At 39.7% G+C, this 23,292-nt stretch overlaps 2 protein-coding genes across 2 annotated transcripts; both read right to left on the bottom strand.

The window, feature by feature from the left end:
• Window positions 1-1,006: 1,006 nt before the first annotated feature.
• On the bottom strand, window positions 1,007-2,821 carry LOC132154302 (ADP-ribosylation factor-like protein 14). The gene has a single exon (XM_059562853.1). It carries the CDS (start codon window positions 2,767-2,769, stop codon window positions 2,161-2,163), a length of 609 nt encoding a protein of 202 aa, XP_059418836.1. The 5' UTR covers window positions 2,770-2,821; the 3' UTR covers window positions 1,007-2,160.
• A 2,431-nt stretch (window positions 2,822-5,252) lies between these two features.
• On the bottom strand, window positions 5,253-22,671 carry LOC132155205 (protein phosphatase 1L-like). The gene is made up of 4 exons (XM_059564070.1): window positions 21,760-22,671; window positions 6,692-6,866; window positions 6,433-6,594; window positions 5,253-5,829 (listed from the first exon to the last, which is right to left on the bottom strand). The coding sequence occupies exons 1-4, from the start codon at window positions 22,156-22,158 to the stop codon at window positions 5,480-5,482; spliced, it is 1,086 nt and encodes a 361-aa protein (XP_059420053.1). The 5' UTR covers window positions 22,159-22,671; the 3' UTR covers window positions 5,253-5,479.
• Window positions 22,672-23,292: the final 621 nt, after the last annotated feature.

Raw genomic sequence — 23,292 nt, 5'->3', positions numbered from 1 at the left:
TAATTATATTTCAGTACATCACAGAAACAACTGAAACAAAGATCTAAAAGCAGTTTAGCAGCAAACTTTTTGAAAACTAATATTTATGTAATTCTCAAAACTTTTAGCCACGACTGTATATCCCATCCAGTTTGAGGGCATCAAACATGTTTGCTATTTTAAGCTGATTTTAACACCATTTGTCCTGCATCTCTTAGTGATAAGGTGTCCGTTTCTGCCTGAGATTGTGATTGGAATCACTTGACAGTCTGGTAGTGTGTGTGATCCTTATTTGTTTAGTGCATGATGCCCAGATTTTCTCTGCAAGCATTTACAAACTTGGTAAGTACATGATGCCATAGTGTTTTAAATCGGTTCAGATTTAAAGTTGAGTAGTGTATTTCAGCCTTAACTCTCTCAATTCGTTCCAAACCTGTATGACCTGTCGGTCAATTGTTGTTTTGGACCCCACTGACATTCCTCGTTTGGATCAAAACCTTTAAAATACCATTACTGTGTTTCATAGAAAGACATACAGATTTGGAAAAACATGAATATAAGTGACACTTCCTGGGTTATTTGAAACCGGTGTTAATCACATGTTACCCTGAAGGCCATCCCTACTGTGTATTCTGTGATTTTTTTTTTTAATCAAGCATGTTCTTTTAGTCATTGAAGCTAATGACTGACTTCATTGAAACTTTTAGTGTAAGTCAATGGCTCTTTATGTAAGAACCACTGTGGACTTTGCAGATGACAGTCTGTGGATGGAAATGATGAGGTGTGTAACACCTGTGAGCCGTCCAAACAAGCTGTGGCAGAGCCTGAACCAATCCAGCCTTTCCACATCACACTAGCCCCTCCCATCAAGCTGCCTTATTTGGCCCAAAAACCAGGACCTGCTGATTTCGATTTTCGAGACCCGTTTAGTCATTAGAACCTTTTAAATCTTTCATGCAATCAAGGCAGTATGCTTCTGGCAGTCTGTCAAAGAGAGGAACCAACTCCAAAGGTTTGCACATTTAATTTTTCATTCTTTTGCCTGTATTTATTTATTCAAGTCATGTGGCACTCAAACAACTTTCCCCCTTTATAACAGACTGGAGTAAGATTGCCACTTTGGGTCCTCTGTTTCTGACCCCAAAGCAGGAAACCACCACCCATCAACTGGATTCCCACAATCTGGCCCAGCTGAGGTCTTCTCGGCATCTGCTGCTGAGGAGCCAGAGCTCTTATTCAACTCCACCATAATGAGTCCTGTGACTGATGAGCTGGAGTTTAAAATCGATCAAGAAGCTTCAGTCCATTAGAGAAGGGCCTGATCCTTAATGCTTCTCCTCTTTTCAGTTCAGATGAGGGGAGTGGGTTTGAACAGTGACCCTCCGCTTAAGAAAAAATGAGCACAAGGAAAAATGGAAACTGACAATGTGACTTTCTAAAAATTAAAGTTTTAGAACATCTTGTTTTGTTCCTTGCTATTAATTTAAATTCTGTGGTCAGAAATATTATGTTCATGCATTGATTCATACATCTCAATTGTTGAAGTTTGTGTTGGATTCAAATAAATAAATTGCATTCAAGTTCTTTCAAATACATCCTGGCATACACTGTATTCATAAATATACTCATGAATTATAACTCAATGTAATATTTGGCATATTCTATGGTTCCTTTTTCTGTATTTCTCATTTAGTTTACATGATTGTTTACATAACCTTCTAAAAGTCTGTGTTTTGCAACAAATGCAAGTAAAAATTGTACATTCAATAAAAAACGTGTAAGTTCTTTAGTACTTCAATAGCATATGCTAATAAATACGTTCGATATTTCAAAGTAATGCCCTTTTATGGTTCCTTAAAACTCAAGTTCCAGTAATAGTTCACATGATTCTATGAACTTATTGGTTTACGGAATTTTCTTTTAAGTTTAGTTAACAGGTTTTGTTGTTAATATGGGCATTTATTTCTTTACAGATATTAAAGATTGTTATCATTTTAAACAGTCTTGGTTACTATATTAATGAATTTATGAATGATTCATTCATAACTCCAGTAACTTTTAGTATCTTGCATGGTTTCAGTTAATTTTTCATTCAGTTCACGTTATAAACTATCTAACTATATTTAGTAGCACTGTGTGCTTAACCTTCCATTAAAAGTGGTTAATAAGTTACCATGTGGATTATTTCTTTAGTGACATAAACGATTTTGATCTTATATACTTCACAGAGTCTTTGATGTTTTTGTCCTCAGGTGTCATTTTCACCAGGTGTGCCACTCGTCTGAAGCCGTCCACCAGACCCGCTCCAGTCAGCGCCGAACACGGCTGAATGAACCAGTCTCGGTCACTGCAGCTCTTTCGCAGGTTAAACTGCTCTGTGATCTCTGTTACCGTTGCAGCTCCTACAATATCTTGCTTGTTGGCAAGAACCACCACCGGGAGTCCCCTGAGGTGGTCACTCTTTAAGGTCTGTTCCAGCACGCTCTTGGCCTCGTCTAGACGCTTGATATCAGAAGAGTCCACGATGAACACAATTCCAGCCGTGTCTTGGTAAAAATTCATCCAGTGCGCTCGCATCTTAATCTGCCCTCCAACGTCCCACACGGTCAGCGTGATTTTGTCGCTGTTCCTCTTCGCTTCAATCATTTCAACATTGAATCCAACTGTAGGAACCGTGTGGAAGTCCTCATTGTACTTGAGTTTGTAAAGAAGTGTTGATTTTCCAGCTCCATCAAGCCCTAGGAGGAGGATTCTTGCTTCAGGTTTGTGCCTGGATCCTGAATGGCCCATTGTATGTGTCAGATGTTCATAAACACCAAAGCTTCCCACTGTGTTCTCTCAACAAATGTGAGTTTACTTATGATGGTGTTTGCATTACTCAGTGATTTATTATATCTTGCTTATCTACATAGTGTTGTATGATTAATGGGTCAAAGTATCACAGGACACCTCCCAAATGATATGCTTAGAATGCCTGGAACAGAGTCCTGCTCTCTCTCATGTCTTAAATATTGTACACATTCAAATAAAATACCCCATAAAATTCAGATCTCTTTCATGGATTATCACGTTAAACATGGCCGAAGATGAAGTTCCACAAGAAATGTAAGAATATGGTAATTTGACATGAAGTATAGGAACTTAATTGTTGCAAAATAAAGAAGTGTAAATAAATTTGAAATAGACTATTTAGAAGTTCTCAGTTAAGACGTGCTATGAGTCATGATACCACAAGAAATAATGACTGCATACTGATTCCCATTACATTTATCAGCTGACAATACAGTATGTATGACCATGACCAGGCAGTAATTGTCATAATACACTGCTTAATAAATGAATATGTCTTAAATATGAAATAATGGAAACCAAACAAAAAAGTTTAAGCCTGTAAATCCTTCAGACATCCAAATATTCCCATCTCAAGCCTTCCAGATACTTCCAGCACTAGACTGCTTATACCTTTAGAAACCTCAGGATGGATTTCAGGGAAAAACAAGAACAACGACCACAACTTCACATCCACAGGTTCATCTCTGTCTTCTGAGGGTTTTGTCTATCCACATCTCACCAGTTGGATCTGCCACAAAACCCGGTTCAGAGCAGTAGTCATGACAAATGCCGGGAGTGCGTTTTTCACACAACTTTATAGTTGTAAGTGACGTGAACTCGTTAAACTGCTTAGGCGTCCTTGAACTACACTGACCCATTTTCTAGCACGCAAAAATCCGTGAAATATAGGCTGTTGGGTGTCGTGTAAACTCTGTGCCAAAACTGTGCGCAAATCTACATTTCTACGTTACGACCACTGAACTACTGGGTATCAGTTCCAGTAAGAGTTGTGTAAGGTTAGATTAATAGAAAACTTACTCAGTGGCAACAGACACAAATCTTTGGGGCTTTAATAGCCAACTGGACTCAACAATGCTGGTGCAATTCTGGAACTTTTCACTTGGTCCCAGCTGTCACAATGGACTGAAGCTCGGTATTTCACACAGATCCTGTGCTGCAGTGTGAGGTTACTGCGACTGGAACCTGTGGAAATACGTCAAGAAGAATGCAAACAGCTTTTTGTATTTGTTTATTATTTGCCTCCCAATCTGTGAGCTCAAATAATTCCCCACATGAGAACAATAAAGATAATGCCGGTTTTTACTGGTCTTAAGTCCCAAACTGCTCAGGCTGGTTTAAGAGGAGATCTAAAGAGGCTCAGAGGCTGTTTCAGGTGGTCACACACCAGTTTAAACTATAAGACCACCAGCAAAACCAGCGCAGGTTTCCCCCAGCCTGCAATTGTTTGATCAAAGATACTGAATATTGTGAAATATTATTACAAATTAAAATAACACTTTTCTTTTAAATATATTTTAAAGTGTAATTTATTCATGTGATACAAAGCTGAATTTTCAGCATCATTACTCCAGTCTTCAGTGTCACCTTCAGAAATCATTCTAATATGCTGATTATATGTTGAAATTATATTTGTGTAAACCATTTTTTGATGAACAGAAATTTCAAATGTCTTTGCTGTCACTTTTGATCAATTTAACATGTCCCTGTTGAATTTTAATTAATCAATCAGGGTTTACTGAGCCCAAATTTGAGTGGAATGATATGTTCAAAATCTAAAAAATAAATAAAAGAAAAAACCCAGAGAGAACAAAGACAAGCAATATCAGTTTTGACTTGTTAGGTTTATTTATCAATTTAATCTCCTACATACATTTCACACAGTGCAAGAATTTAAACCTTTGTGTAGATTGGGGCTGGTTCCAATGGTTTTCTGTAAACTAGGAGGAAAGTTGGAGGACTGTTTGCCAGTATTAATTCTACAAAATAATTACATACAGAAACATTCTACCTTCAGTCTGGCCACTTTTGCTTTCATATAACCATTAAAACCTTGGTTTAAATGAGCAGGAATGACTAGAATGAATAGGACATTACCTATCACGGAGTTTAATCCAAGTGTATGTAACATTCTTAATCTAGCACAACCTTATTCCACCCTCATTTAAACTAACTAATGAGCAGCACCAGTGTAAATTGGCATTAATGCCTTGAATTGATATGAATGAATCATGCACATCCAAATTCAAGAGCTGGATACAGTTTTATCATCTTAATTCAGAAAAAACAATATGCATGTCTACTGAACAAAACACTATGAATCTTCCAGGCAATTAATCTTGCTATAATTAAGGAAGGTCGGGATACATCTTTGCAATTTAAGGAATTGAAAAAGGAGTAATTACAAAATAATTTTTTTTATTGTGTCCATTGCACACACCAAAAAAATAAAACATAAAAATAAAAGTAAAATAAATCTGGGAATGCATGTGTTTGCACATGCTTTTGTGTGCCTGTACAGTTTATTGTACTTGGATGAACTTTTTTTTTGTCTCATATTACACCATCTAGTCTCTGACAATATGCATTAATGGAAAGACAATGGAGGCTGTTTATTGATCGGTTGAGGCTGTTTTTCAGTCGAGTCCAACTACTCTCCAGTTTTGCTCCCAGAGCTGCTCTTGAACTTCACCACCATGACAGTGATGTTGTCGGGACAGCCGCGGTAGAAAGACTGCAGCACAATGCTCTTGGCGCCAAAGTGCGGCTCATCCAAGCGTTCCCGCACAAAGCGCACAGCCTCCTCGTTGCTGAACGCGTCCCACAGGCCGTCCGAGGCTAGGATCATGAACTCCGGCTGGAGCTTGTCCAGGTCAAAGGTCAAGATATCTGGGTCTGGGGTGACCACATTCAAGTTCTTGAGAGGGTAGTCACCGAGTGAGCGCGACATGGCGAGGATGCCTTGCACACGCCAAGAACCATTGAAACTGATGAAGCCACCTGACCGATGAGATGACAAAGACATGTTATATTCACAAAGTGCAGTCACAGTGAGGTCATCTGGGACTGTCAGAAAGCCAACACATCTTCGAGAATGATCACAGTCCTACAGCAGTCTTTATTTATAACTGTATTAAGCTAAAAAGTTTAATTATGCTCATTAACTAACCAATAGTTGACAGGGAGGCACTTTATAGGTGAACAGGCTACACATTTTTGGTAACACTTTAGTATAGGGTCCAATTCTCACTAATAACTAGTTGCTTATTAGCATGCCTATTATTAACATATTGGCTGTTTATTAGTGCTTATAAAGTACATATAATGCATGACATCTATAATCCTACCCAATACCCTAAACTTAACAACTACCTTATAAACTAATAATAAGCAGCAAATTAGGAGTTAATTGAGGCAAAAGTCATAGTTAATGGTTAGGTAATAGTGAGAATTGGACCTTAAAATAAAGTGTGACCAATTTTTTTCCCCCATTTAATTCAAATGAAAACATACAAAAGATAGCTATATTGAAACTTCCCCATTTAAATATGCAGTTAAAAAAAAATGTAAATGATATATTTTATGAAATAAACTCAAACACACCCGCTCTCTTGATCCTCTTGCGCTCTTTCAGCTGGTAAGGCTTGTGATCATGTGACAAGGCCACAGCGTTGCCGTCCTTGTCGCAGAGAACGCCGCGAGAGTCTCCGACATTTGCTACAGTCAGTTCACGGTCTGACAACAAGGCTATCAAACATGTCGTGCCTGAAAGCAAAAGAGGGATTCAGCATTGTTTACTGTTTCCAGTTAGCAAAAGCCCATAAATGAGATCAACCTAAAACACACGCTCATCCCTGCTCACCCGCTTCATCATGGCTGGCAGAGAACTTCTCCACCATGTCCCGGTCCACAGCCAGAATGCGCTGCTCTAGGATGGCGGGAAAGGACAGAGAGCTGTCTTTCTTTTCCCGCACATAGGCCTGCAGCTGTTGTTTCAGAGCCTCAGGTAGGTGGGCCTTCACATAATCAGCGGCTGCCTGTGAGAAACAGCAAAAACAAGGAACTCACAAAAAAGCTCACTTCAGCATTTATAATTGATATTCATGAGTTAATTCGTAATACTGATAACTGAAAAACTTTAAGGTGTTCATAATGTGGAAAACTTTTATGATCTTTAAATAGAATCTTTTAATGTCATCTAATGATTGTGGTTCTAAATATTTCTGACAAGAGTTAAACTATTGTTTCACTGTGACAATTTTTCTGTAAGTCATGGTAAAAACATACAAGTCATAATTGTTTTGTTCAGAAAAATTAAATTAAATCACACAAATTCTAATGTACAAAAAATAAAATAAATTAAAGCTATTAAACATTTGTTTTAAAAAAAATGAAAATTTGATGTTTATCTGCTAACCCCCAGAGCATCCAAGATGTAGGTGACTTTGTTTTTTCAGTAGAAAACAAAGATTTTTAACACAAACCGTTGCAGTCTGTCAGTTTTATAATGGAGGAGAATGGGAATCACGGCTAAAACATACAATAAACCAAAAAAAAAAAAAACATAAAACAAACCCTGCAGCTTGTGACAATACATTGATGTGTAAAGACACAAAACTATCAGTCTGTGCAAGAAACTGAACAGTATTTATATAGCTTTTTACCTCTGATTCACACAGTGTCCAAACTGTTAGAACTCTCCTGAGCACGTTCTCAGCAGCATGAGGCGTCTTCTTCTTGCTTTATGGTGGATCGCAGACTTATATTATATTATATTATACTTGAGAGATAGGTGGCATTACCGCCACCTATCTCTCAAGTGGACCATTGAAACTATATCTAAAATCCCAATGAGGAGTGTCAACGGTCCACTTGAGTGAGTAAAGTTTTATTGTATCTTTTAGCCGTGATTCCCATCCACTTCTATTATAAGACTGACAGACTGCAACGGTTTGTGTTAAAAATCTTTGTTTGCATTCTACTGAAGAAACAAAGTCACCTACATCTTGGATGCAGTGGGGGTAAAGCAGATAAAAATAGAATTTTCATTTTTGGGTGAACTATCCCTTTAAGTCAGCCTAAATTACAGGCAATACAACAAATACTAAAATACACTATTCGAACTATATATGTCTTTCTTATTACATTACTGATAATAGGATTTTATTTGAAATCTTCCAAAATCATCATGAAACTAATGTCACTTCATTTTCATGATAAAAAATATACAATTCCTTTTTTTTTTGATTTTGAGGAAATATAACAGGAATGTTACTGAAGATATTCCCCCACATAGCAAAAATACTATAATTTCATAAATTAATAAATAGACTGATCGGCTGATAAAGGGTTTAGTTAATTCAGTCAGTCTATCCAAAAATAAAAATGTCCATAATTGATTCGCCCTAATGTTGTTCCAAACATGGTTTTCTTTCTTCTGCAGAACTTTTTTTTTTCCGTTCATGCAGTAGAAGTCAATAATAACCAGAAAGATACTTTTTTTGTGTGTCCAACAGAAGAAAGTCAGTCATACAGGTATGGAGTGACATGAGGGTGAGTGAATAATGGCAGAATGTTCATTTTTGGGTGAACTGTCCCTTTAAAAGAGGCCTAAGAGCTCTAGCCAGATACACAGATGAAGGGACAAAAAGTCTCTAGATAGTGAGTGCCCTTTCCAAACACTGCCAGATCACCAAAACATATCGAGTCAAAGAGCGTAATTTCATTCCCTAACTCTGGTTCCCCATTATCAGTCAGGATGGTTTGGATTCCTTTCAACAGCTCACACTACAGCCTTGTGCAGTTTCAACAAGTGACTCAGCAATGCTACGCTATAAACACAATGAGGAAACCAGAGAAGCAAACAAGAGAACGCTGCAGTCTCTTTCGAAGCCACTTCCCGGACAACAGTGAGATGCTGCTTTTCAGAAAAGACACAGTGGAGCCTCCTGATGAAGACGATGCATTACTTACACAGAAGCAGCAGAACACTTACAGAATAAGCAGATATAGCTCTGGGTCATTCACACACTGCAGTGAACCCATAGATCAGAGATTGGGGAGGTGCTGAATTCTGCATCCCCTATATGTCCAGAGTCCAGACTATAAGTACAAACTCATTATCTAAAAAATTGTCTGCTAAAAGGGATAGTTCACCCAAAAATGAAAATCTGATGTTTATCTGCTTACCCCCAGGGCATCCAAGATGTATGTGACTTTGTTTCTTCATTAGAACACAAACTGAGATTTTTAACTCGGACGTTGCAGTTTGTCGGTCTTATAATGGAAGTGGATGGGAATCACGGCTAAAACACAATAAAAAAAAAAAAAAAAAAAAAAAACATACAAAAACAAAACCAAATTAAAGCTGCAAGCAGCGATGAACAGGTCATCGCACCCCGAGTGACTTTAGTAAATAGGTGAACGGTAAGAAATATGCACTTAAAGTCATAAATATAAGTGGAATATATAAAAGTATATTCCATATATGTGCCAATCTTCCTGTTGCTAGCAGGTGGCACTATCATTATAATGAATATTGGCCTTCAGATGTGTTCAGGCCAGGACTCTTATCGAACATGTGAAGTTTGGGGAAGATCGAACATTTTATGCCCGAGTTACAACAACTTCTCTTGCTATGGCGTGACATCAAATTTTGTCATGGCGCCATAGACACGCCCTTTAACAAAAACTCAAGTTCTAGGAGTAGTTTGTCGCAGCGTAAAACATGTCACTTCCTGTTGCCAGCAGGTGGCGCTATGACTATAACTGAATATGGGCATGTAGATCTGTTAAGGGCAGAAGTCTTATCTAACATGTAAAATTTGGGGCAGATTGGACATTGTATGTCTGAGTTACAGCAACTTCCTTTTTCATGGCGAAACATCAAAATTTGTCAGACCGCCATGGACACGCCCTTTTACGTAACCTCAAGATCTTCGCAATTTAACATCGCAAAGGCCTTTAGATTACACTGACCTAGTTTGGTGTTGATCTGAATAAATCTCTAGGAGGAGTTCGTTAAAGTACAACCCCTGAAAATGGCAAAAACAACACCAATTTTGCAGAGAAAATTCTAAATAACCGACTTCCTGTTGGGATTCAGATTTCGTACCAAGAGACTTTTTAGTAGGTATTGGAGTGTAACATGTGTGTACCGATTTTCGTACATGTACGTGAAACATAGCTCAAAGGCGCACTCCGTTGAAAGTGTACAGGTGGCGCTATCGAGCCATTTTGCCACACCCGATGAAATATTGGCCTTCAGATCTGTTCAGGCCAGGACTCTTATCACACATCCAGAGCATTCACTTTTTAAACATCCCTGAATAGCCGACTTCCTGTTGGGCGGAGCCTATTGCATCAATAGCAAAAGTTGTTCGGCTTAATGAGATCTATAAGTGTACAGAGTTTCATATAAATACATGCAAGTATGTGTGAGCTATACTTAAAGATTTCTGACTGTGTTCCAGGGGGCGCCATAGAGAGCCCCTGTGCCACGCCCAGTTATAAGCCTCTGCGGCGTCCAAACTATCATTAATACTGATATGTGTTTCGAGATTCATGAAATTCTATGATTGTTATCTGCCTCAAAATCACCAGAGAAGAATATTCAGGTTTAACACGTTGCCATGGCAACAATATTATAGATATTAATATCCGCTCAACAGTTTTATATTGGCTGTGTTTTGTCATTATTCTGATAAGGTTTGAAGCAAATCGAGTAAAAATAAGATGCTGAATTCAAAGCATTTTGAAAATGACTCACTTCCTGCTGCCAGTTGGTGGCGCTATAACGTTGACTCCTAATAGTCCCATATATCCGATCGGTATCATACAACGAACAAACTGATTAAGTTTGATCAAACTCAGGTAATGTATGTGGATGTTATTAGGCATTTCCTGTTTCAAATTTTTTGCCGTAATTTCAACGCCTCGCCACGGGCAAACCGTTCGAGATATCAAAAATCCCCTCGCAATTTTTCATCCTCAATGTCTTGAAATCATGTTCACCAAGTTTCGTGGTGAATGGGTGGAAAACCTCAGAGGAGTATTTAAAATTCCAGAGCATGCTTTTTTTAAACAGCCCTTGACTTCCTGTTGGGCGGAGCCTATGACATAGAGCGCGAAAGTTGTTCAGATCAATGAGATCTATAAGTGTCCTGAGTTTCATATAAATACATGCAATTGTGTGTGAGCAAGTGTGTGTGACCGCAGATTCCAATGTGTTTGCCAATTTTCAAGAGTTTTTGAGCATGTTAAGGACCCCAAAAACCCCCGTTTAGTCGAAAAAATAAAAAAATAAAAAAATTAAAATTTAAAGTTGCAAGCAGCGATGAAAGGGCCCTCGCACCCGGGCTCACCCTCACCCAATGGCTGTTGGGAAACAGCGAACAGTAGGTGATATGCTTTCAAAGTGGATACTGTTAAATAAATGCATCAAATTCCCTTATATGTGCCATACTTCCTGCCACCAGTTGGTGGTGCTATGACTATAACTGGATATTGACATGTAGAAGTCCTCAGACCAGGACTCTTAACAAACATGTGAAGTCTGGGGCAGATTGGACATTGCATGGTTAAATTAGTGTAAAACAAGTAATTTCCTGTTGCCAGCAGGTGATGCTATATTTATAATTGAATATTGACCTTTAGTTATGCTCAGGCCAGGACTATTATAACACTTACTAAGTGTTGCTAGCATATTTGAGAAATATTTAGTATGTTTAGCACACAAAGGCATATTTTACTGTGTTGCTAATAGAGCATAGCAAGTGTAAAACACGTTACTTCCTGTTGCCAGTAGGTGGCGCTATATGTATAACAAAATATGAATACGTAGATGTCTTCAGGTCAGGACTCTAAACAAACTTGTGAAGTTTGTGGCAGATCGGACATTGCTTGCCTTATTAGCATGCTTTAGCACTTAGCTAAGTGCTGCTAGCATGTATTAACATGCTTTAAAAATTTTGCCAACCTATTTAACCCTTGTTGATGCCTTTTATTATTTTGCAAGGAGTCCATAACAGTGTTAAACATGCCACTTCCTGTTGCCAGCAGGTGGCACTATGAATATAATCAAATACGGGCATGTTGATGTGTTCAGGACAGTTTGAAGTTTGAGGTAGATCGGACATTGCTTGCCTTAGTTACAGCAAATTCCTTTTACACCGCATCAGTAGCATGCTTTAACACTTAGCTAAGTGTTGCTAACATGTATTGGTATGTTTCTAGCATGTTACCAGTGTATTTAGCACTTGCTGACACTTTTTAATGTTGCCAGGAGTCCATAAAAGTGCTACACGTGACATTTCCTGTTGCCAGCAGGTGGCGCTATGACTATAATCGAATACGGGCATGTTGATGTGTTCAGGACAGGACTCTTGTCAAACGTTTGAAATTTGGGGCAGATCGGACATTGCTTGCCTGAGTTACAGCAAATTCCTTTTTCACTGCATTGGTAGCATGCTTTAGCACTTAGCTAAGTGCTGCTAGCATGTATTAGCATACTTATAAAATCTTGCCAGCATATTTAACACTTGTTAATGCCTTTTATTATTTTGCAAGGAGTCCTTAACAGTGTTAAACATGCCACTTCCTGTTGCCAGCAGGTGGCGCTATGAATATAATCAAATACGGGCATGTTGATGTGTTCAGGACAGGACTCTTGTCAAACATTTGAAGTTTGAGGCAGATCGGACTTTGCTTGCCTTAGTTATAGCAAATTCCTTTTTCACTGCATCATTAGCATGCTTTAGCACTTAGCTAAGTGTTGCTAGCATGTATTGGTATGTTTCTAGCATGTTGCCAGCCTATTTAACACCTGTTGACACTTTTTAATATGTTTCTAGGATTCCATAACAATGTTAACCATGTAACTTCCTGTTACCAGCAGGTGGCGCTATGACTATAAATGAATTTGGTAATGGGTGTTTGTTCAGGACAGAACACTTATCACACGTGTGCAGTTTGGGGACAGATTAGACATTGCTTGCCTGAGTTACAGCAACTTCCTGTTTCACTGCATTAATATGATGCTTTAGCACTTAGCTAAGTGTTGCTAGCATGTATTAGTATGTTTCTAGCATGTTACCAGTGTATTTAGCACTTGCTGACACTTTTTAATGTTGCCAGGAGTCCATAAAAGTGCTACACGTGACACTTCCTGTTGCCAGTAGGTGGCGCTATGACTATAATCGAATACGGGCACGTTGATGTGTTCAGGACAGGACTCTTGTCAAACGATTGAAATTTGGGGCAGATCGGACATTGCTTACCTGAGTTACAGCAAATTCCTTTTTCACTGCATTGATACTATGCTTTAGCACTTAGCTAAGTGCTGCTAGCATGGATTAGCATGCTTATAAAGTCTTGCCAGCATATTTAACCCTTGTTGATGCCTTTTATTATTTTGCAAGGAGTCCATAACAGTGTTAAACATTCCACTTCCTGTTGCCAGCAGGTGGCACTATGAATATAATCAAATACGGGCATGTTGATTTGTTCAGGACAGGACTCTTGTCAAACATTTGAAGTTTGAGGCAGATCGGACTTTGCTTGCCTTAGTTATAGCAAGTTCCCTTTTCACTGCATCATTAGCATGCTTTAGCACTTAGCTAAGTGTTTCTAGCATGTATTGGTATGTTTCTAGCATGTTGCCAGCCTATTTAACACCTGTTTACACTTTTTAATATGTGCCTAGGAGTCCATAACAACGTTAACCATGTAACTTCCTGTTACCAGCAGGTGGCGCTATGACTATAACTGAATTTGGTCATGGGTCTTTGTTCAAAACGGAACACCCATCACACGTGTGAAGTTTGGGGCAGATCGGACATTGCTTGCCTGAGTTACAGCAACTTCCTGTTTCACGGCGAAACATCAAATTTTGACAGGCCGCCAGGGACACACCCCTTGACGAAAACTCAAAAGCTTCGCAATTTAAGGTCACAAAGGTCTTATGATGCCCCTTACCAAATTGGAAGATAATCCGGATAAAACTGTAGGAGGAGTTCGTCATAGCACAAGGCATGGAAATGGCAAAAACTGCACAAAAATCGTACAAGAAATTCTAAATAACTTACTTCCTGTTGGGTTTTGGATTTTATACCAATCTATACTTTTTTGTAGGTAATGGTTTGTTACACAAGTGTACCGATTTTCATGCATGTACGTGAAACGTAGCTCGAGGCACATTCCGTTGAAATTTACCAGGTGGCGCTATCAAGCCATTTTGCCATACCCACTTCTGAAACCTATATCAGATGTAAATTTTCGCCAGTTCTGATGCGTGTGCAAAGTTTTGTGAGTTTTGGAGCACGTTTAAGAGAAGAAGAAGAACCGGAAAAATAATAATAAACAGAGCAGGTACAATAGGGTCCTCACACCATCGGTGCTCGGGCCCTAATAATAATAATAAACGGAACAGAAACAAGAGGGTCCTCGCACCATCGGTGCTCGGGCCCTAATAATCCTAAGGAAAACAATAGGCCTCTCACCCTTTGGGCTTGAGCCCTAATAAGAATAATCCTTAGGGGAACAATAGGGCTCTTCGCCCCTTGGGTCTTGAGCCCTAATAATCCTTAGGGGAACAATAGGGCTCTTCGCCCCTTCGGGCTTGAGCCCTAATAATAAGAATAATCCTTAGGGGAACAATAGGGCTCTTCGCCCCTTCGGGCTTGAGCCCTAATAATAAACAGAGCAGATACAATAGGGTCCTAACACCATCGGTGCTCGGGCCCTAATAATAAACAAAGCAGATACAAGCGGGTCCTCGCACCTCGGTGCTCGGGCCCTAATAAACAGAGCAGATACAATAGGGTCCTCACACCATCGGTGCTCGGGCCCTAATAATAAACAAAGCAGATACAAGAGGGTCCTTGCACCTCGGTGCTCTGGCCCTAATTAAACCCTGCAGCTCGTGACTATACATTGATGTGTAAAGACACAAGAAGAAGAAGAAGAAAATGTGCTCAGGAGGATCCACTTAGGAGAGTCATTACAGTTCGGAAATTGCATGAATCAGAGAAAAAAAAAAAAAAAAAACGATATACTGTTCAGTTTCTTGCACAGACTGATCGTTTTGTGTCTTTACACATCTATGTATCGTCACGATCCGCAGGGTTTAATTTGGTTTTGTTTGTGTGTGTTTTTTTTATTATTATATGTTTTCCCATCCATTATAAGACTGACAGACTGCAACGGTTTGTGTTAAAAAATCTCAGTTTGTGTTCTACTGAAGAAACAAAGTCACCTACATCTTTGATGCCCTGGGGGTAAGCAGATAAACATCAAATTTTCATTTTTGGGTGAACTATCCCTTTAACTTGAATGTAGTTATCTACCATTTTAAAAGGTACTACACTACTAACATTAGCCGACAACAATTACGGTCATCGTTATATTGTGCGTCTGACAATAAAACAGTTTGCAAAGCTGTACTTCTCTGAAGGCATCACAATCTGAATTATTCAAAATTGTTGATCACTGGGTCTCAGGAATAAAGACAGTAGGGTTGTGGTGACCCGCAGTGACCTCTATCCACTCAAGACCCTCCCACTGCAAACACACTACAGTCATGCATCCATGTGACTTCATTCACACACTGACACAATGAGGGCATTATTACTGCTTACAAGCACCTGTGTTCACACATATCGCTGTATTCCTGTGAATTATATTTAGTAAAATACTACAATGTTAAAAATATACATATATAATTTAAACAAATAAAAAAAAGTACTGCAGTTGTTTATTATTGCATTGCATTTGCATATTGTTATCAAAATGTCACAATGCAAAATAAATAAAGAATTAAACGTACAAAAGATGCGTTATGAAATTATTACCGTACTTAAATGTAGGGGGTCAGTATTCTTAGGGGGTCTTTAGGGGGTCAAAATTCTTTTAAACAAGTTATATTTTTATTTAGCCAGGATGTGAATAAAATTGATCAAAGGTGTCAGTAAAGATTATATATAGTAAATGTATAATGTTATAAAAATAAAAGCAATGGTTTTCAACTGATAATAATAGTACAAGTCTCTCGAGCAGCAAATCTGCATATTAGAATGATTTCTGAAGGATCATGTGACACTGAAGTCTGGAGTAATAATGCTGAAAATTCAGCTTTTGTACCACAGGAATAAATTACACCTTAAAATATATTCAAATAGAAAACGTCTCAAGGTTACGAATGTAACCCTGGTTCCTTGAAGGAACGAGACGCTGCGTCAAGCGCTTTGGGGAACGTCCCTGATGAGACCGGCTCTGAATATTGTGTGCAAACTTTCCGATGGAAGGGCGTGACGTCACGGGCGGGGTGACGTAGCGACCAGGAAGCTATAAAGGCACCTGCCACGCAGCTGGCTTCAGCTTCGTGTAGGGAAGCAAGCGCCGGCAGGGATGCCGGGAGTATGGCTCTGCGACGCAGCGTCTCGTTCCTTCAAGGAACCAGGTTTACATTCGTAACCTTGAGACGTTCCTTTTCAGGAACTCGAGCTGCATCAAGCGCTTTGGGGAACGATGTGCCCACGCTTCCAGACTTCCAAATCCCTGCCTAGTGTGTATCCGAAGAGCACAGCTAAGACGAGAGAACAGAAGAGCCCGGAGTGGCTCGCATATCAAGGTCATAAAATCTGGCAAATGTAGAGGGCGTGGATCATCCCGCAGTGTTGCAGATGTCCAAGAGGGACACACCTGCTAGAGAGGCCTTAGAGGCAGCCATACCCCGAGTGGAGTGAGCCTTGGCTCCCAAAGGAAGGGGAAGACCAGAGGACTCATAGGATACGTTGATAGCCTCGACTATCCAACGACTAAGGTTCTGCTTAGAGGCAGGAAAACCCTTTTTAGGAAGACCGTAGCAAACAAGCAATTGGTCAGATTTTCTCCACAGGGCAGCTCTGTGGACGTATGCGTCCAGCGCTCGAACTGGACACATACAGCTTCTCCTGGTCTGACTCCCGAAAGGGAGGAGGGCAGAAGGCCTGCAGTACTATGGGTTGTGGAGTAACAGAAGGAACTTTAGGAACATAACCCGCTCGAGGGTATAAGAATGCTTTGGCCATACCAGGGGCAAAGTCTCTGTAGGTAGGGGCCACCAAGGGGGCCTGAAGATCTCCAACTCTCTTAAGAAAAGTAATAGCCAGTAACAGGGCAGTCTTAAGGGTCAAATGTTTATCTGATATATCTTGAATTGGCTCGAATGGAGCTTTACAGAGAGCCTCTAACACCACAACCAAGTCCCACGGGGGAATACGGGACTGTACTGGAGGTCTCAGCCTCAGTGCACCGCGGAGGAAACGTGTAACTAGGGGGTGTCTTCCCACTTACTGACCGTTGAAAGGGATGTGGTAAGCAGCTATGGCCGCCACGTACACCTTTAAGGTGGAGTGAGTTAACCCCGCAGAGAGCCTAGCTTGGAGAAACTCAAGAACTGTACCAACTGGGCAGTTAACAGGGTCAAGCTGGCGGTCTCTGCACCATGAGGTGAAGAGCTTCCACCTCAGGGCGTACAGTTTCCTCGTAGAGGGAGCTCTGGATTGGAGGAGGGTCTCAACAACCTTCAGCAATCAGACAAGTAAACACGGTCTAGATTGTGATACAATACACATTGAAGTGATATATTAACTTCTCAATGTCCTTAAATTTCTCAGAATTTAATGTAATCAAACAATCAGACAAGTAAACACGCTCTAGATTGTGATAAAGTACACATTGAAGTGATAGAACTAACTCCTCCTTATTAAATGGAGTTTAAAAAATCAGACACGCGGACGGGTATGGAAAAATTCACATCAAAACTGAAAATGATGTAATACACGCGTTGCCTTGACAGTGCGAATAGCTTAGTCACACAAACAATATTAATCCCCTCGGAGATTAAATAGCTGCTCATTAACGCTGCCAGTATAATGTTAGGCATAACACTGTTTGTTGTATACTGGTGCTTATGCAACTTTATGTTTGTGCAACTACAAGCTCGCCGACGCCCTCCGTGTCAATCTCCTAGGAGAAAGAAAGGCAGAGCGTCAAGTCCGATGCTCGCGGAGGAAGAACCGAAGCTCGGGCTTCTGAACCCCGGAATCAGGCAGATCTGGTGGGTAAGGTAGGAGATAAGGACGTGCCCATCTCCATTCCTTCCAGCAGATCGATCTGTGAACCCAACAAATGCCGTCGCCGCTCCACCTCGGCGAAAGCGGGACCGGCATCGCGAGGAATGCTGGCGAAGACTCACTTCTCGAAGAGAGCCCTCCGGGATCGAAGCGCACATGAAATCATACACAGCACGCTTTGATCCCGTGCAGACCACACACAGACCGTGTGTATCCCCGCCTCTAATGTTTAGCTCTGTTCAGTAGGGAGGAACACACAATCTGAACGCGGTCTGGATTCACCCTTCAGATGCCAGTCTTAGCTTTGCTCTCTGACATACTATAGCTACTTAAAGGAGCTAATAGTGACAAACGACAATAAATAAGACTGACAAGACAGAAAGACATGCACACACAGAGCGCTTGCTGAAGGACAAGAAGCTGAAGCCAGCTGTGTGGCAGGTGCCTTTATAGCTTCCTGGTCGCTAAGTCACCCCGCCCGTGACGTCACGCCCTTCCATTGGAAAGATTGCACACGATATTCAGAGTCGGTCTCGTCAGGGACGTTCCCCAAAGCGCTTGACGCAGCTCGAGTTCCTGAAAAGGAACCGTTATTTTAAATAGTAACAATATTTCACAGTTTAACTCTTTTTACTGTATTTCTGTTCAAATAAATGCAGTCTTTGTGAGCATATGAGACTTCATTTTCTGTAGGTTTCATTTTCTATGTTCAAAATATGATTTTGGTGTGCAATGCGATGTGGTTATGTGATGTGGTTATGTATTTCATACATAAGCTCACAACACTCACACTTTCATACCAGCATTGCTAATTAAAAGCTCAATTTACCAGGCCTAATTCAAGATTACAATAACGAGAAAACCAGACCACCGGGGAATAGAGGAAGAGCACCCAACGGATGTGTAAGACAGGCGTTGATTAGGCCAACTTGTTAGCGGGAGCTCTCATCATTAGCAGACACCACAGGGCAACGACGATGAAACACAAGCCTGTCTATTTAGCAGGATATTTTTAACAGACCCCCCCCTGGATCCCCCCTTGTACAGAGGAACTCCAGACCTAGTTTTTACTTGTGAAATATTAAATCAAAACTTACATTTGCATTGCAAACTTTACATGTTGATAAAACTTGCAAAACCTAACCAGAGTATGATTGATTGCTGGCCAATGGCTGGTGACCATTAGCTACTGTCTTCATCATCTGTGAGTTCATCAATCAATGCATCCACTGCTGAGGCGTTTCAACCAGTCGGCTGATGCACAAGAAAACAAGTACAGCCCTTCACATCTGTAATAAATCAACATAAAAAATGACTAATTGCAAGCAGCTCAATTGGCTCAGACTTGTGCCTGGGTGGGTGTTCATCCTGCTGTCTGGTATCAGATTTATGTGCTGAACATTGTGAGAGGCTGGAAAAGACTGCCTCTATAAATTCTGGAAAAAAGAAATGTATAATTAAACCTGACACTGTTGCCAGTCTGTGCTTCTGGTGCCGGTGTGTTAACAAAAATTCATTTATTTCATCAAACATACAGTAAAAACAGTAAAAGTAAAGATTATTAAAATTGCAAATCTGAACTTTCAGCATCATTACTCCAGTCTTCAGTGTCACATGATCCTTCAGAAATCATTCTAATATGCTGATATGATGCTCAAAAAACATTTCTTATCATCATCAATGTTGAAAACTTGAGTGCTGATTAATATTTCTTTTATTCTTTTTTTCAGGATTCTTTTTAATTATTCCAGAGCAAATACAAAAACATTAAGATATATATTGATTAGTGTCAAAATTTAGAAAAAATATCAAGATATCAAGTGTTAGGTAAATTGTCCAGCCCTATTCAGTAGTAATAAAAACTCAAGCGCTCTTCTTTCTATTGAGTGAGTGTTTCGGTAATCCCACATTAACAGTTTAGTTTCAGCCGGTACGCGTATCAATTGAATTTGACAAGTCTACATACACAGATAAGACTCATAATGTCAGGACGTTTGGGTCAGCAAACATTTATGGGAGGAGATAGTGTAGATTAAAAGACCTTTACTGGGGTCGAAGAGCACGAGGTTGGCACATTTTAATCTATTAACCGCTTGGATAGCAGGAGGGCCTCTGGACATTTGTATATACAAATCCCACTATAAATAGACTTAAGGCATTCCATATATGATCATGAGAGCCAGAAACAGTCAACTAGACTGCTGAGAAAAATAGCTGATCTGTAAAATCCAAATTCAAAGAGCTTTCTGAGCTGTTTTAATAGGTTTCCACATCTATCAGATCTCCTTAAACCTTGTGAGCCGTTAATTTCACTGCTCAAGTGAATCTCAGAAGGCATTCCAACTTTAAGTCAACCAGCATCCGTCTGCTTTACTGCACAATGAAGAAGATAAAATGAACATCTGTCTGTGCTCCATCCAGGCTGGGAAATCAGACTGGTCAGAGCAGATGTCTGGGGGGAAGGGGAACTGACTGAATGCACCAGACAAGTATCAATTGGCTGCATTAGTGTAGGCTACTCATATAACCATTACAAAGGCAGTTCATGAAAATCTTGCAGATTCTACATTGTAATGCACTAAAAACAACTTTCAGGCCATTTATTATTTGAAAGTAATGCAATAATGTTAATAATAATAATAATATATGAAGCATTTAAGTATTTTGGGTGTAAATCTTAAAAACATTTTTGGTCAACCAATGGTGTGATTTTAAGGAAGCGGTGTGGCTAAAAGATATACAGAAAAAGGTGTGTATATATATATATATATAAAACTACCCACAATATTTACTCAAATTACTTAAAACAAAAAAATGTCTACAAGGTAATTTCTGGTACTAACATACACCAGAGGGACAACATTAGTTCAATGGTCTGATAATATCAAATATCGGCTGAAAAGTTTGAATCAGTTTGTATTTTTACATTTTCATTTACGTTTTCATTTTGTTGTGCTTTTTTATGTGTGTGTGTGTCATTTTTTGTTTGTTGTGTATGTGTTATTTCTGTTTAAGTTTTAGTTTTCTTTATTATAGTAGACTACATCAAGTTAAATTAAATAAAAATTAGAACTGTTGCCTTGGCAACTAATAGAAACAAAAAGTTTTTTTTATTCAAGGAATGATTTATTTTATTTTATTAGCTAACTATAATAACCATGAATGTAATTACTTGTACTGTATATAAACTCTCAAAAACAGTCAGTCTTAAAGGGACAGTTCACCCATTATTTATTCACACTCGTGGTGTTCCAAATGTGTCTGACCTTTTTTTCCCAACCAACACAAAAGACGATTCACTCATTGCGTGGAGTAAAATTACACCAGAAGCAAAATAAAATGTTACATAGGCTTGACAGATAGAATATTTTTGTTAACTCTTTCTTTAACGTGAGAACATTCACACTTTCACTCTGCTACTTTGGCACCTGTTCAGTGGCGCCACTTTTATTATACTTTTGGGGTGATTTGTTTACGTTTTGGAGCTACAACCCTAGTCCCCATCTGCCCGCAGAACATTAAAAAATGTCCACGATTTGCTTCATATTCCTTTTCTTTTATTTTAAGAAATGAGTCAGGAATACGGGGTTGAAACAACATGAGGGTGAGTAAACATATTTTTGCATTAACGGCTCCTTCGGAAGGTCGTCTCAGCTAACGCACAACGTTTCTTTAATGTTTGGTTATTTTGAGAATCAATTTCCAACGTTCTCCGAGCGTTCTTTTTAGAACTTCACCTTCTTTACCAGTAAACTAGTGGTCTAATTTGGTCTGTCCAGCTTTCGCCCGGACTCTCATCAGCACCCACACTTCTTACCTCCCCGCCGTGGCCGTCAAAAATGGCAAATATTGAAGGGTGGCTTCTGTTTACCAGGTCGGTAAGCACCTCGAAGCGGTCCTCCATGTGGTCTCTCCGGCCCTGGATCGAGTACACCGCGACATTGCTGTTCTTGAACTCCCAGGTCTTTGAGAACTCCGCGTCCAGCACGTCCAGATCGCCGAGTCTGTCGTTCATCATCATCTCCGCCACTTTCCCCTTTACCATCTTCACGGCATCCCGGCTGGACTTGACGATGGTTTTCACCTCGTCCGTGTGGAAGAAGTAACTCCAAAGGGCCAAGCTTATACATAACAGAAACAAGGTCTCTGGCCTGAGCAAGAAATAACGCATGATGCGACCCAAAAGAGACAAAAGCGTCATTGTGTCTCCTATCATCACACGCTCAAGACTGCACCCTGGGACTGAAGTATGGGCTTCAAATTACTTCATTAGACCGATATTAAAGCCCATCTGCAGCCCGATGTGTTTGATCACCCGCCTGAAAGCCCGAACACAACGACGCAAACGCTCGAATGGCCGGTGGTTATATGATAAGATACAGATGGAGCGAGATCCCGGGGCTTTCAGTTGCAGTCTGGCCCTCGTGCCCTACCGACGGCTGCATATAACCACACAGATCCCATTACCCCCAACGACAGCGAATGCATTCCCTCCCATAAAGACATCTGTGTTGCTAGTTAGCGTCTTCGACAAAACGGGCTGTTATTTTGTCGATACACGCGTCGCGGAGTTTTAACGCACTTTATCGCCAATCCGTCGATACACATGCTGCTGCCGCTGCGCTTCGTGACTGACTGCAGCGCCGGGTGGGACGGGGAAAACACAAACAAAAGCACTACAGATGTCACCTCGTATCGGTCCGTTAGCTTGAGGAGCCTACGTCAGACTACATTTCAGCAAACAGATAGCCTATTTTTTTTGTAGGCTACCGATGCTGCAACGTGAAAGGCTGTGACGTCCATCGTACAAACAGTTAACCCCCATATATTTCTCACTTTCAATAAGATATTAAGATCTATATGAAATCCTTGTCTACCTACTGTCCAAAAAACAACTCTTTGGTGGGTTTTTTTTTTGTAGGAAAAATTGTTATGTTTATTGCTATGATCTGCTTAATCTTTTTTCCCCATCCGTCCATCCACCCATTTATTTATTTATTTTTAATGTAATTGTTATTATTATTATTATTATTATTACTATTATTATTTATTCTCTCCCTCTCTCTCTCCTGAATTTTAATGGCTATGTGTTGTTTGGCCATCCTTGAACCCCTGGCTCTTTTCCTTGGAATATGTTTTTTTCTTCTTTCACCTTTGTATTCCATAGTGTTAAAAAATAAAAAAATAAAAAAATAAATAAAATAAAATTTATATATATATATATATATATATATATATATATATATATATATATATATATATATATATATATATATATATATATTGCGTCACACTGTTGACATTGGCTTCAAAATTGTGGGTTATAATTTGAAACCTTGTACCTTGGTTT

This window comes from Carassius carassius, chromosome 12 (genome assembly GCF_963082965.1).
Source record: "Carassius carassius chromosome 12, fCarCar2.1, whole genome shotgun sequence".
NCBI lineage: Eukaryota > Metazoa > Chordata > Actinopteri > Cypriniformes > Cyprinidae > Carassius > Carassius carassius.
Note: the sequence above shows the minus strand (reverse complement) of the source record. Positions and strands in the feature narration are given on the sequence as shown.

What these genes read in the sequence shown, in the direction of transcription:
- LOC132154302 (XM_059562853.1), bottom strand. Translation starts at nt 2,769, where the DNA reads ATGGGCCATTCAGGATCCAGGCACAAACCTGAAGCAAGAATCCTCCTC.
- LOC132155205 (XM_059564070.1), bottom strand. Translation starts at nt 22,158, where the DNA reads ATGATAGGAGACACAATGACGCTTTTGTCTCTTTTGGGTCGCATCATG. An exon ending in TTGACGGCCACGGCGGGGAG is followed by an intron (nt 6,867 to 21,759) that starts GTAAGAAGTGTG and finishes TGTTTCTCACAG; the next exon opens with GCAGCCGCTGATTATGTGAA. An exon ending in CAAGAGGATCAAGAGAGCGG is followed by an intron (nt 5,830 to 6,432) that starts GTGTGTTTGAGT and finishes CTCATCGGTCAG; the next exon opens with GTGGCTTCATCAGTTTCAAT.